At 36.2% G+C, this 15,862-nt stretch overlaps 1 protein-coding gene across 1 annotated transcript in view; it reads right to left on the bottom strand.

Annotated features, from left to right (window-relative positions):
- The window catches only part of LOC109847133 (DNA polymerase zeta catalytic subunit), a 43,118-nt gene that overhangs the window by 10,618 nt on the left and 16,638 nt on the right, over positions 1-15,862 (bottom strand). The window contains 10 exon segments of the mRNA XM_020416378.1: positions 1,117-1,263; positions 2,262-2,844; positions 8,061-8,206; positions 10,861-11,174; positions 11,418-11,669; positions 12,950-14,213; positions 14,216-14,359; positions 15,157-15,492; positions 15,572-15,663; positions 15,748-15,857. Coding sequence (XP_020271967.1) covers positions 1,117-1,263; positions 2,262-2,844; positions 8,061-8,206; positions 10,861-11,174; positions 11,418-11,669; positions 12,950-14,213; positions 14,216-14,359; positions 15,157-15,492; positions 15,572-15,663; positions 15,748-15,857 — 3,388 coding nt within the window.

Genomic DNA, 15,862 nt, shown 5'->3' with positions numbered 1-15,862 from the left:
TTTGTTAAATTTTCTACCAGATAAAACTGAGATACATTTAGCTATTGCATAGAAAGTGGAATAATAAATGTCTACCTCGAACGGAAAATTAGTCAAAATGTATACTACTTAGTTTTCTTTTGGCCATATGAGTTTGCAACTAGAGTGCTTAAGTTGGCCAATCCAAGAGGGGGCTATGTGACTCTTTCTCAGGTCAATCCAAGGAGAGGCCATGCAAAAGCCAGGCCGAGAATGGACAGTCCTAAAAAAAGTTGAAGATATTTTCTGCACAGGTCCAAATGACTCAACTTATGAAGCAAGATATCCACTATACCTGGAAAGTTTTATTCAACATTGATGTATCCTTAAAACAGGAAAATGATAACAGAAAAGGTCTTGCTTCTAGATTGGGTGCAACGACCATGAACAAGGCATCAGTCAGCCAAAGGAAGTCACAACAACAAAAATCCAGTGTGTTCCCTTTATCATTTTACAAGAGCTAATGAAGGGGCAGTTGATAATTGAATGTGTCTTCTTTCAGCATAAGTAGGTAAATTTACTTGTTTTCAATTCTGGAGATTTCTAGTTATCAAGAAATTTTAATTCCAAGAATGTCCGTTGAGTGTCTTTTGCTCCTCTTGTCACCACTTTATTATGGTGCTCCACAATATCCTATTCTTTCTTTAAAAAAGTACATATTTTCCAGCCTTAGGGGTGAATCTATATTTGGTAACCTATCATAACAGCATCATATCTAAGGTTTGGCCGTTGAGAAATCAGAGCCAGAGACACCAATGTGCAAGTACTATATTTTTCTAAATGTGTTGTGGTTGTTTCTGTTTTAGTGTCGTTGTGTAAAATGTCGCATGCTATTATATTATGAGATTATGCGTTCTTTCGTTTCAATGTGTTTGCACCTCTAAGCTGTATACCACTAGCGTCCCATGGCATATACTTAAATAGTTAATACTTGTAAAGATGATCTATACATGCTTGGTCAGTCATTACAACTGTCTCAAGAATCCACAAATAGAATAAAAGAAAAGGCATTTCCAAACAGTAAAAGAAAGGTAAATGCTATCACCAATATTTAAAATATAACATAATAATTTAAAGCTCATGAGGTAAGCAATAAACCTGCTGATTTCCCGGTGATATAGCAAGATAATTTTGTGTATGAGCCAACCTTAAGAGCATAGATTCAACACGAAACTGCGACCCTCTAGAAAGAACAGAGAAGAAGTCGATGCCAAAAACCCGAGCGAGCTCAGACGTTCGATTAATCTGCAAAAGAAATGAAAAGAGCACAAGCCACATTAATTAGCAAATTACGATTTAAGTTCATTCTGCTATCAACTAAAACGCAGTTTAACAACAATAGAATACCCCAAAATCCATAAATATATCATTTCCAGCAGATCTATACATAAAGACACAACATAAACATAGTCTTCATGACTAAAAATTAAAATCATCAACAAACTCATACCAAACATAGAAAATATCCATATCCATCGCATGAAAGGTGAATTAAAATGAGTAAAGTTCAAGATCCCCAACTCACAAACTACATAATCACCCATAAAAAAAACCAATGGATTTACTTAGCTCAAGAGTACACATGTAGGGTTATGACATATGTGGTTTCTCTCGACCCATCAGCTTAAGATTTTTAACAAAGTGATTTTGACATGGGATCAAAACACCAATTTTCAGGAGGTTCTGGGTTCAAAAGCCTTGGCATTTGCAATAGGAAATATGCTTATATATGGACCGCACCATTACTCACCCACCCTCATTTACTCTATCTATTGAAGCGAGTTACGTTTCTGCTGCAAAGCATCTCCATGTTACCTAAAATACCACATAAAGGGAAGATTAATCTATTAAATTTGCCTGAAATATATTGTTAGTTTAGAACCAATCAGCTGATGCTTCTGCTTAAGTGGTTGCTGACAAAGCTAATACATCACATACTTTGTTTAATTTCATTTTTTTTAATCTTACATTATTAATAAAAAGGCAAGGTATATGTCTGATATATATCCGAATATAAGCTTGTGGAGATAGCAATATAGGTCGTCATATCCCAGTTTCACATTTGCATTATATAAATATGTAAAAGGTTCAGATCCAAAGAAGAGTATGAAGAAGAAATAAACAGGTTGTATGCACACCAATACAATATAAGAACCATATTGTAACAATATACCGTAGATAAACCAGCAAGATGATGCACGTAAAGAAATTGCAGGCATTATTTATGCGGTAAGATGGAATACCATGTCCAGCTGATTCATTATCTCAAGATTAAGTTTGGCCCTCTCTATGACATATTCAATACATCGATATCTTGCTCGGCCTGGACCACTTAAGAACCAATTTTTCAGCACTTGACTTGAAATTGATGGAATCTTACGCCTCAGAACTTCCTCAGCCACAGCTTCGACACTATACATGTTAAGATTTAGCTCAGCCCTCATCAACCGCCAAATATTAAGCACAATCCTTCCAGTTACATGTATGCCACTGGCATGCGTGCGACCCCATTCATCTTCAATTATTGAAACATCAGGAACAGTATCAGAAACTAACATCATATTCTGTTCATTACTCGGTTCAGGGTTAGCCAAATCACTGGCTTTGAATTTTGTTTCATGGGAAGGTACGCGAGATATTTTCTTAAGTAAATTTACACCAAGATGTGCTGCTCTTTCAGCAAGAAAACCAAGAGAGCCACCTTGAATTTCCCAGCCCATTAGAATATCTGGGTCAAACGAAGTAATCATCCCCACAAAGTGGTCCAACAAGAGCTTTTCATCATTGAAGCTACTAAACTGGCAATTGGAAACTCCATCAACATGTCTGTGTAAACCAACAAGGGAATTATAGAAGATATAAAGAACCTGCATTTTTATGAAGCACTCGTTCTATGTTTCCTAAATTGAAATGCCTTGCATGTAGAAAGTAAATTACTAAATCATGTGTGAATATTGAGATGTGGTGGAGTATCCTTAGGCAACCAGAACATTCATGAACAATCAGATTGAAGACTTAATGATTCACACATCATCAAGAACCACGATGCAAACAATCATGACAGTATCTATAGTTATTTCAATGTATTCATTAAATCCATATCTCACATGTTTGCTGGTCTAACTGCCAGATAAATTTTTCTTATTTGTTAGTTGGAACGCTAATTTATACAACATTATTGAAGGATATCAAGACACATATCATCAAAAACCATGATCCAACAATCATGAAAGTTATGTGTATACATAAAACTAGTCTTGAACATTTTGTTTATGAATGACAACTCTATGTCACTATTTGCCTCAAATTCATTATTTCAAGCTATGCTGCTTAACTAAATTTAAGGTGATATTAACAGCAAACCCATGCCTACTCATGCTTGTCCATGTCAGTGAACTACCAATGTACACTAAGCTGATTATAAGTACAATAAAAAAACCATTCAGGAAAAAACAAAACTTCAACTAATGTAGCCTTCATCATTCAGTAAATATTTATTTTGCTTCCTCCACAGACTACATCTGGAATGAACACATAATTTAGTCACTCACTCCCTGATATAAGAAAACTATCAGTCAACTAGTATGAACAGTTCATAAATTTTGGAGTTAACTGCAAAAACCATTAACCATCCATCCATGACCCTGCACTTGATTATTTGAGCATCCGAGATGATAAATGATAATGAGGAGATTTTTTTAAATTGGCCACTTTTGCTAAATATTTAGCAAAACCGACCATTTTGCTAAATATTTAACAAAACCAACCTCTTTTTAGCCAGCTCATCAAAGCTGGCCACAGAGAGGTCGATTTTGCTGAATCTGGACTTCCAAACACACGGGACTACTAGTCTTATGTGTTTAGTGGCTGCTAATCGCCCACTAAACGTAACTCAGAAAACCCACGAGATTATTAGTCTCGTGAATTTTCTAAATACTTTTCAAAAAACACACGCGACTAATAGTCCCGTGCATTAGACAGAGACTTCGTCTTTGCTACCCAACAAATCCATGAGACTAGTAGTCCCGTGAATTTGTCGGGCCTATATAACCCCCAGCTGTGCCCAAAAATTACGACACAAACATCTTCACGTTCTCTCAACCTCTCTCCCCATCCCTCTCCTGAATTTGATAAATCCTCTCCCAATCCCTCTCCCAAATTTGATAAACCCTCACCAAATCTCTCCCCCAATCTCTCTCCCTCAATCTCTTTCCATCATTCAATTGATTCTCTCCCAAATCACCTCTTTCTCCCTCAACTTTCTCCCCTAATCCATTGATTCTCTCTCAAATCACCTCTTTCTCCCTCAATTCTCTCTTATTCCCTCCAAACTCATTCTTTCCAAAACCCAAATTGAGATCTTCCCCAAAGTTCGTTCCATACATGTTGCAATCTGATTGTCAATGTCGATCATAAGGGTTCTCATTTTGTCGTCCGTTCTTGTGCATCAATAGCACTCATTTATATGACTAGTACAAAGGAGTGCTCTTGGTTGCGACCAGTATAGACGCAAATGGTAGGCTCTTTCCATTAAGTTTCATAGTTGTTGAGGTGTAGAACACATCAAGTTGGAAGTGATTTTTTAATGTATTTACAGATTCATCCCTACTGTTTAAAATCCTAGAATGATTACTTTTATTTTTAACAGGATGAAAGGAATTCCACGGGCCTTGTACGAGGGGTTTGGAGCACCACATCATCATTGGTATTGTTTGAGGCATATAAGAGATAATTTTAAGAAAAAACACGGAGATGTCAATTTATAAAATCTATTGTGACAAGCTGGGTGTGCAGTCGACACACTGATATATGAGCATTGTAGGGAGAAAATTATAAGTCCCGATCAGTTAAAGCACACAGTTGGATTGAACAAAACTTGAAGCCACAATACGAAAATCAATACGCATTATGTAGAGATGGTGGAGTGCGCTATTGTATGATGACAATTAATTGCTCTGAAAGTTTCAATGGCATACTCAAAGGTGCCCGAGCTATGCCAATTCAAGCCTTGGTTGCAAAGACGTTTTATAGATTAAATGCATATTTTATTAAGAGACGTGGTGATGGTGCAAGTTGGATGAGTTACATCCAAAAAAATGAGAGTATTCTGCATAAAAGGATTGCGGTTGTAAGATTATGTAGAATTACTCTATTCAACGACAATGAATGTAAGGTTAAAGATTTTGAAGGTACTTACACCGTTTATCTCTTTGACCAGGAGTACATTTGTATTTGTAATATACCACAATTATAAACATTACAATGTGAACATGTTTTAACGGCTAGTTCCAATTAGGATGATGGCGCTAGATTATCTTTTGATCAGTATTGCTCTGCTTGGTATTCAATGAATCATTACCAAACGGCTTACAAGGAGAGTTTTTATCCTCCGATGATAGTCATTATTGGCCGACTTATAATGAATCATGTCTATTACCACTTCAGTACAAAAGACAAGCGGGATGGCCTCGCTTTGTGCGCATTAGAGGTACCATAGATCAAGGCTGGGAAGGAGTAGCATCGCGAATTAAATGTGGAAAATGTAATCAATTAAGTCATAATAGGTCTCCTTGTCCATCAAGAACAAGTACACAACAATTAATTAGTAATAAGCTTTCTATCTCTATTTTTCATAAATTATAGTCTTATTGATTCTGTAGGAACTAATAAGTTGATAATTATATGTGCATGTATATACACTATGCTTCCATGACAATGAAGCATGTACGAGATAAAGGGGATTGCAGATAGACGCTATGGATGTGATAGAGGGGATTGTAAATAAGGGCATAGCTACTGTCCGAGGAGATCCGGTACATGTATCGGTCTTGCAGCGGATAGTGCAGAGAGTTCGTAGAGCTCTTCATCAAGCTCATGAGGATCAGCATGATGGTCACGAATAGATGGCGCTTAAGGAGAGGGTATATGTACACCGATGAAGACATCGATGGATCTTGCTCGCATGACAATAAAGCTGGTCTGTCTCAGCCCCACATGCAACCGTAGAGTGAGCACATACAAGCTCAAGACGAAGGAGGACGTCGACGATTAGAGCGGGTACGAAGAGGGAGACAACATGGGAGGGGCGGACTTTTAGGTTGTATGTGATAGTTTATTAAAGATATGTATGATAGTGTTACAACTAGAGTAAGAATTAATGAAGGAGAGACTAAACCATTTCCTATTATCATAGATTTACACCAATGGTTAACTTTAAGTCCTTATTTTTACATTAGTTATAGATCAACTTACTAAGCACATTTAGGATGGAATCCTATGGTATATGTTACTTGCCGATGATATACATTAGTTGATAAAACTAGAAGAGGTATTATTTCTAAAGTAGAAAGATGGAGACAAGCTCTTGAATCTAAAGATTTTAGAATTAGTAGAATAAAAACAAAATATATGAAGTGCATCTTTAGTATCTAGGAAAGGAAGAGAACCTATGGTACATATTAATGGTCAAGAAATATCTAAAACTAATCATTTTCGCTATTTAGAATCAATCATTAGGCATGAAGGTGAGATAAAGGATGATGTTGTGCATCGAAGCAAATCGAAATGGTTGAGATTGAGGAATACTTTGGAAGTTTTATGTAATCGTAAAACACCAATGAAACTAAAGAAAAAATTTATATGACAGTTATAAGACCAACTATGCTTTATGGGTCAGAGTGTTGAGCAAATTAAAAAAGAACATGTTCAAAAATAAGTATAGCAGAAATGAAAATGTTATGATGCTCTTGTGGGTATACATTAAAAAATAGGATAAAAAATGAGTGCATCCGTAGTAAATTAGAGGTTGCACGTATTGAGGATAAAATGAGAAAGAATAGATTAAGATGGTTTGGTCATGTACAACGAAGACCCCTTAGTGCACCTATTAAGAAAAAACGATAATATTAGAGTTAATGGGGCTAGGAGATCTAGAGATAGACCTAGAATGACTTAGTTAGAAGCAATTAAAAAGGATATGATTAAGACTAACTTAACGGAGGAGATGACTCATAACAGAACGGAATGAAAAAATAAGATTCATATAGCCGACCCTAAACATTTGGGATAAAGACTTGGTTATTGTTATTATGTGATAGTTTATTAGTTTTTCTGCTTAGACTCTATTTGTAACTGCATATACTTGATACATTTCGATTTGTTAGGAGTATTTTGGCGTATGGATATGTATATCAGGTATCTATTGTGTTGTGATGTTGTGAATTAATTAAATGTGTTTTAATTTATGTTTATTTCTTAATGTTTATAACTTATATATAACGATTATACTGCTTAGCAATGTATATGAGGTATATATTCATGTAAGTATGATCTGTGCATGTTTTATGCATGTTTTGGTCTGCCCAACAAAATCACGGGACTAGTAGTCCCATGGATTTGCTGGGCAGCAAAGGCAGTGTGTGTCTAACGCACGGGACTACTACTTCTGTGCGTTTTCTGAAAAATGTTCAGAAAACCCACCAGACAGTAGTCCCATGGGTTTTCTGAGTTTCGTTTAGTGAGCAATTAGTGGTCACTAAACACACTAGTCTCGTGTGTTTCGAAGACAATATTCAGCAAAACCGACCTCCTTTTGGCCAAGTTTGATGAGATGGCCAAAAAGAGGTCCGTTTTGCTAAATATTTAGCAAAATACAGTCGGTTTTGCTAAATATTTAGCAAAAATGGCCTATGTTAAAAAATCTCCTAACAAATACTAATAATAATAAATTTGAATATGTATGCATATTATATAAGTCATTACAAAAAAGGGTAAGGAAAAAGTAAGTAACCACAACTCTACATTTCCAGGTGCTCTCTGGACGTGCCACTAAATCAGTAGCTGAATTATTAATAGATCCAATTGCACAAAAGAAGGATAAATTTTAACAATTGCTTTTTACCAAAAGATAGCAAACATAGGTAATAAACCCTAGCATGCATAGAAGTGAGGTAAATGTTTGAACTTTGAAGTGGCCACCATCTATTGTAATCACTATGCATGAATAAAACTGTTGGAAAAAATATTTGAAGCAGATTCAGCACCTGCGAAATAGTTCATCACTGTTACAACGCATAAGAATATGAACTTCAATTGCATGATTTGAATCCTCCTGAATTGCAAGAGATATAACATTGATGGCATCAACTTTGGGGTCAGGTAGTAGGTCTCCTCTTGATTCTGCCAGCACCTGTTAACCCAGTGACTAAACCAAAGTTAAAAGTAGAAAAAGATTTGCTAAATAAACTTACAATGAAGAATATACAGCTTCACTATGACAGGATGAAGGAATCGTGACTTGCAACCATATCATAATACTTGATGCCTTCGAAGCATAAGGAAGCACAGACATTTAGAGTAACAAGAACAGAATTTTTGTATCCCAAATTTCTCTGCTAAATTGATAAATAATAGAATTACTGAGAGATGTGGTATGTCTCTCACGTATTTTATTGGTGTGTAGCTGATGTGATACACATTCAAGTCCCCACCTTCCCCCTGATAATCAACATCCTAGGTCACTAGTGACTGCTTGGATGTATGCCACAAATACGCGAAGGGACACACTAGCTGCCATTCATCTAAATATTATCCTTTTTTCCTCAATAGTCATATATTATCCTTTTTCCCCCACTCGACTGCGCTCTTGTCACTTCTACTAGCACACAAATCGGCCTCCTCTGCAGATTCTATGACACCTCAAAAATTCTATCATTTATTCTAAATTCAAGTCAGCTCAAACCTAGTATAGATGCATTCATTTCATATGCTATGTTCCTATGTACTAGATCATACCCTCGCAGCATACTTATTAAGTTACATTATTATGATCCATGTCACATGATTTGTCGTATCGTCATTTTACAAATTTCTTCCTTATGGGTACTCAGGGGTTAGCTGTTATGACGGGCACTCGATGTCCTGGTTCATGGCACTGTTTTAAAAAACCTCCGCCTAGTCCGTTTAGGCGTACGCCTAGGCCTAGGCGGTACCTAGGCCGCCTAACTAGCGCCTAACATCTAGACGGTATTTAGGCTGCCCACCTAGATTTTACGAACGTTTAGGGGTGCATTGTCTGCTTACGTGGATTGCACCCTATAGAACTTCATTGTGATTTTATGTGTCGTAGCCTACACGTCCTCCAAACTCTATTAACCTATAAGTTAATAGTAATTTGAGTTTATTGTTAACTTAAACTTGATAATAACTTATAAGTTAACAGTATTTTGAGTTGAGAATGAGTTTTTCATTGTTGAGATGAACTTATAATTTGAGTTGAGAAGTATAAACATACAAAGAGCTATTATAATTGGTAAACCAAGCAATTTAGTTAACAGTGTTGATATTTTAGTATTTATGCATCTTTGATTGGGTATATATATATTTATCTTCAAGTATCACAATTAAAAAAATAAAAAAGAAAAAAAACGTTCAAAAACCGCTTAGGCGCCCGCCTAGGCGTTTAAGCGTTGGGCGCCAAGTGTGACGTCTAGAAGCGCCCAGCGTTTAATGTAACATTGGTTCATGGATACAACTACTCTATTTCAAACACCTGTTTGGCATCTATGCAATGATCTTCCATAAATATACCATATTACCATCATGATAAATGATTCATCATAGACATCAAATTCAGCATGTCCTGGTCGTGAATTGATTTACATCCTTGATTCTTGTAATTTTGCTTGAAATTGTATTCAATATATTCCAATTGTGTCTTTCATTAAAATCTTTAGATTCTAAATCTTCTTCCCCATTTTTATATTAGACTTTTTTCTTCCTTACCTTTAAGTGATACAATATAATGACTTATAAATATTTCATGGACATATTAGTCATCCTTAATGTGCCAAGTAAGTTCATATATTGCTAGAGCACTTAACAGTAATCTTCACTTCTCTTGTCATATCTTAGCAAGCATAACACATCTTGCATTACACTTGAGTTCCTAAGTTATATAACTTAGGTCGTATATAAATATTTTAGGTATATGTGACCTTTTGAGCCTATTCTTTGCCAACTTATTTGTTTCCCCCCAATTTTGGATAATTCTAGATTTTACACTCTTTACAAAAGCTGCCTTATTTTCTTTAGTTGTTTTCATGGTTCTGCGTGGAAACCCCTTAGCTTAAGATTTTTCCAAAGGTGTCTCAAGGTAATTTCCTGATACAAGGTAAAATATCCTAGATAATCCCAAGTCCACATTTGTTTTCACAACTCTATCCTTACATATATCAACTTCTCACCTATCAGACTCCACCATATAGTTTTAGTTTATTGGTCATCCTAATGTTTTCATCAATTTCTTATTAATAACATAATCAAACACTAATAGTATACAGGGCTAGTTGCAGATAGCCCCCTGTACTATCACCTAGTTACAGAGAGACCCCTGTGGTTATATTCATATAGATAGACCCCTTGTACTATCACTCAATCGCAGAGAGACCCCCTTGTAGTTCTACTCGTGTGGATAGACCCCTATACTATTTGCCCCAGAGTGCGGATAGAACCCCTGAGTGAATTTGTTTCTCTGAGTGAAAAAAGTTCACTCAGGGCGTCTACCCACACAAATAGAGCTAGAGGATGTCTATCTGGAATTAGATTATAGTACAGTGGGTCTATTTGCAACTAACCCTACATATACATCTGTGCTCAGACACTCTCAATTATAGTTTAAAATATTAGAAAATGTCAACATATCTACCATTAAGGGTTACAATCAATTTGCGAAGTTCATTTCACTTTAAGATGATACTGCTCTGTTGATCTCTTTTAAGAAGTATTGGGTTTAACAAGGCCAACATGAGAAATAATCAGAATTTAATCAAGTTCAATTTGCACCTCCATGCTTAATACTGTAAGTTGCTGTCCACCACCAATACTTGCAGGGTCACGAAAACCAGTTTGGCTAAGCGGTGTGAGACCCAATTTATCCTCTTTATATGGACCTGAAATCTGAGAGAGATCATGAAAGTCATTGTTAATAACATTTCCCTTAAAATGTAGAGATGTCCCTTGTTTCCCAGTAGAACTGACGTCAACTCGGGAATCATGATTCTTAGCCCCCATAACTTCTATGCTTGCTTGACTTGATAGGTCAGGCTTCAAACAATGAGAATCAATAGCGTTCGCTGAAACTTCACCACAAGCGTTTCCTACAAAAGTTTTTAATTCATTCATCAATAGAAGTATTTCTCAAATAAGACTTAACGATCAGATGAAGGCACGATAAAACCCTCTGCCTTTCATTTCCAAGCCACTTTTATAGATCAGAAAGGATCTGATAATGAGTTGCAGAATGTCCCTTATAGAGGTACCTTTGTGAAGGTATAAAATTAGGCCACAAATTACATTTTAAACTCAGATACCACTGATGCATACTGCCAAAAACAATATACCTGCAGAAAGATTCAGATGATTTCCTTGCATTCCTTCCAAAAGCCACTGCTCAACAGACTCCAGAGTTGGCGGCAAAAATGCATGAGTCAGCAAGTACAAAACTGAACCATCATTTTGAAAGTGAATTGGGACACCTAGCGCAGAGTCTTGATGAAAAATAAGATTTTCATCATTCAACAATTTCATTGACTTCCCATCTTCAAAATTCCGTGAAAAAAATGGAAGAACGTCATCTTCACATTGCCTACCAGCTAAATGAAGAAGGGTATCAGTAGGGGGCAAAAAACCAAAAGGGTAACACCAAATAGCATTAAATGCTATGATGATTAGATAATACCTACTTTTACTGTAAAGAGGGGAAATATAGGAACAAAACATCTAGGATAATTGATAACAAAAATTGTCTACTCTTTAAATTCATTCAATACATAAAACACAAAGTTGTTGAAAACAACAATTGCGTCGATTGTCCTTCACCAGAAGAGCATTCGATATTCAGATTTTTAGATTACGAAGAACAATTTTGGGGAAAAGACTATTTTTAAAAACAGAACATTAAGGGCATATTAAGGTAAAAAATTGGTGGTTGCATCAGTTTATCTCACCATCATTAATTACAAGCACAATATCCAATATTAGATCCTTTGTATTACATCGATGAAGAGCATCAAGTTGTCAGGGGGAACGACACTTTTTTAGTAGCATAGGAACAGTAAATTAATTGAAATAACTTTGGTTGTACATAGACACATGGGGAATAGTTGCAATAACAAAGTTATGTGAGATAAATAATAAAATGTGGAGCAAAGTGATAAAATGAAATACATGTCTAAGTAGGAGCCTTTACAAGAGAAGACATGAAGCTTCAGCAAAAACTATCCTGCCACGTTCTACAGTAATAGAACCAATAAAGTCATACACAGTGGTGTCAGAAAGATAATGTTAAGTATAATAGCTATCAAGATCAATTTTAGCCCACCTCATTCTGTTTTCCAGATCGCAAGCGTGCAAAATCTCCAAAATGGATGTTAACTAGCAAAATACAAGAAGAACAAAATTGTATGGCATTGTCAATTAAGGAATTTTCTACAAGATGTCTGACCTGTGCTAATATTTTCTCAAACATTGAGGCTGCAAGTCTTGATAGAAATGTATCATACAGTTTAAGCAAACAAATATCACTTAGTAGCTGCAAAGTTGGTCTACCACAGTATGCAACAGATTAAATATGCCAATGTACTCCAGTTGATTTAATAAGCTATTTAAAAAGTAATTAATTCACATATTCTACTAAGTGCACCCCCTACCGTTGTAAACCTATGTAACAGAAAACTTATGGTTTTAAAGACCTCGTTCAGCATTCCAGAATTCCAGAAATCTGTTCTTTATATCCAAAGCAACATTACCGTATGATAAACAAGGAAACATTTAGCAGAACATTTTCCAACAGGATGGCTATTACAAAAAAAATAAAAAATAATTATGAATGAAACACAGTCAGTGAAGCGACAACTAAAGGTTAAAGACTCACTATTGATGCATACACTGTCCTCAGCATGTGCCATTATCCCAGCAGAATCCCCTGAAAGATCGCCCAACTCATCTCTAGAGGGAGGTCTCGTGCTAAAAGTCATCTCAATGTATCCTGTATCTGTTAGCTTGCTCAAATTATTGCATGTATAGAGGTCACGATTCAATGGACTATTTATGTGTTCAGTAATCTCATTGTCCAGGTCATTCTTGTGCTCTTTTGTATCATGCATTACTGGCTGTTGAACATTAATGGTAGTCAAATTTCTTTTACAGATACCCATCTTTTCCTCATGTGGTCCGTCAGCAAATTGTTTATTAAACTTATGAAACTCCAAACCATCAACATTTAAATTTTCAACAAAAAGAGACATAGATTTCTGCACAAAACCCTGTGATTCATTGTTAGCTCCAACACAACCTCCATCGGCAGATTCTTGTTGAAGATGTAGCTTTTTATATGGTGGCATATTTGATTGCATGGCTTGATTTCTTAAAAATGATACTGATGACATCTGGTTTGTTGGTGAACAAAGGTCACTGTGCAGAGACTGACCTCCATCTGTGTGTACAGGGTGAATGCAAGGTTTGCTGTGTGATAATTTCTCTCGAACCCTGCTAGCCTGGGCCATACTACATGATTTGATGGTAGGACACTCCTGAGGTACAACAGTGCATATCTCTGACTCAGATTTGTGATGTATTAGTTCCTCTGTACAAAGATCCATCATCTCAATATTTTTTACCACAGTGTCTAATTGCTCAGTTCGAAGGCAACGTTTTCTCCTCATCAAGTCCCTAACAGAATTTAGCGCTGCAAGTTCTCCTTTTTCATCATAGGTCTTCAGAGCTGTGTCACAACGTCTATTCATTTTGCTCCCAGATGAAAAACTAGATTCACAATCACTTTTCATATCTTGGTCATAAGGAGAAGCCAAGCAAGCAGGTTCAGAACTTTTCTGCCCCTCCTGTTTAAAGGAAAAAGGTAGAGGGCCCCGCAAAAGCTTATTTCTTTTTTGCTTTTTGCTGGATCCTGTACTGCTGCACCTCTCCACCTCACGGACAGAATATTTATCTCTTCCACTAGTCATATTAGCTTCAGAAAGATGACCTTTCTGATGAGTACTCAAATCATCATCAAATGAACCATCAGCTTGAGGGATCGCGTTACCTGATGAAGTACTGATTGTTAAATCTTGATCAGTAGAATGGGGCAATTGTCCCGTTGATCCCTCAGTCCCACGAAAACCTTCAAGAGAATCGAGAACTCCAGTGCCTCCTTGTAGGATTTTGCAGACAATATTGGACTTAAAATTGCTTCATGAGTGATGTCATCATCAACAGTAACATCTACAGCAGCTTGCGACGATGCAAGCCATCTTAGAAGCCCAAGGGCTTCTGCATCTAAAGTCTGTAAAACAAAAATTACTATCAGAAGGCTGAAAACTAGAATTGAAATACATAGAACAAATATAATAAGATAGTAATAGCATAAAAGTAACAGTTTCGTGGCATAAAGAAAAAAATTAAAATTTACAATAGAACAAATGATGCTGATATTAACTTGCCAAATTGATATCAATTAGTATAAAAGATAAAGCTGCATTTGCAATATTAACATTTAGCAAGTACAAAAATCCGAAGAATAAACAGTTAATCACGACAAACTGAAATGATTATACAAAAAGGAGCCGGAATCAAATCACCTAATGTGCAATCAGAAGAAGTATATCAACTTCTAAAATTGTAAATAGCATAGAGAACAAATTTGAGACATGCAGTCAAAACTAGTATTACAGTGGAGACTGGACCAAAGCTTTAAACTACGCTCTCACAAATTTCTAGGGACCTAACATGGTGCATATTTTAACTGGGATTTGAAAGACTGGTCCCGGGTCTAAGGCTGACTGTTCAACTCTATTACAAAAAAATTAATAAATTAAATAATTTTTACAAGAGTTAATATTTTTCTTTCTAAAAACATTGACTATGGCAAAATATTAGTCAGCTTAGGCCTTGACCTTTACATATTTTGTTCTCCCATATAAACTTGAAGGTCAAACAAGCTGTGTACTTGACACACAGGCATACGAACACAGGTACACGCGTGCGTGCACACACCCTCGCAGAGCATGGCTCACAGCACGCACCTTCACGTGAAACTTAAACCAAAGAAATACTGACTAAAATTCAAAATGATGCAGGTACCTCCATTTCTGCATTTCTGCACATTTCAGACAATGTAGCATTTTCTCTATCTTGAGAAAAAGGTCTACATGGCAGAGCAGCATTGTTACTTCCTTCAGTGGAAGACTTCAAAGGCTCCTGAAAAGGACTGCAGGAACTGGGAGAATATTTATCCCCATCCTCTTTGATAGCAGAAACTTGAGAAGGAAATATTTTATCTATCCTCATATATAAATCAATAAGAGCCTTTTCATATTCGAGTCCATGGTTGAAACAACCAAGAACATTCGCAGGAGTAGGCTTGCACGAATCAGGATAAGGTATTGCATCTGGTATTCCTGATCGTTCATATTCCTCCTAAATAAAAGAAACAACATGAACATCAAAATGAAGACAAATCTTAATCCAATTGTCTCATACAGGCAAAATAACAGACCTCCCAAATTGGCACAAGTGATTGGACCATTTTAACCTCAGCTCTAGTCTGAGAAAGAGATGTGTACATTTTACATTTCTCGTTGAGAATGCCTGTTACTTGAAAGTACATATAAATAATCAGATCACGGAAAAGAAATAAAAGAAAATGTACTGTACTATTGCATTTATACAAACCATTTACACTGGCATCCACTTCGAGAGCACAGATACTCTGGCGCCTAAAGAGGTGATTGGACTTATCTCCAACTCCACCCTCAATAGATGACTCTGGCCAGATAATATCACTTCG

This window comes from Asparagus officinalis, chromosome 7 (assembly GCF_001876935.1).
Source record: "Asparagus officinalis chromosome 7, Aspof.V1, whole genome shotgun sequence".
Lineage (NCBI taxonomy): Eukaryota > Viridiplantae > Streptophyta > Magnoliopsida > Asparagales > Asparagaceae > Asparagus > Asparagus officinalis.
This window is presented reverse-complemented; position numbering and strand designations above follow the sequence as displayed.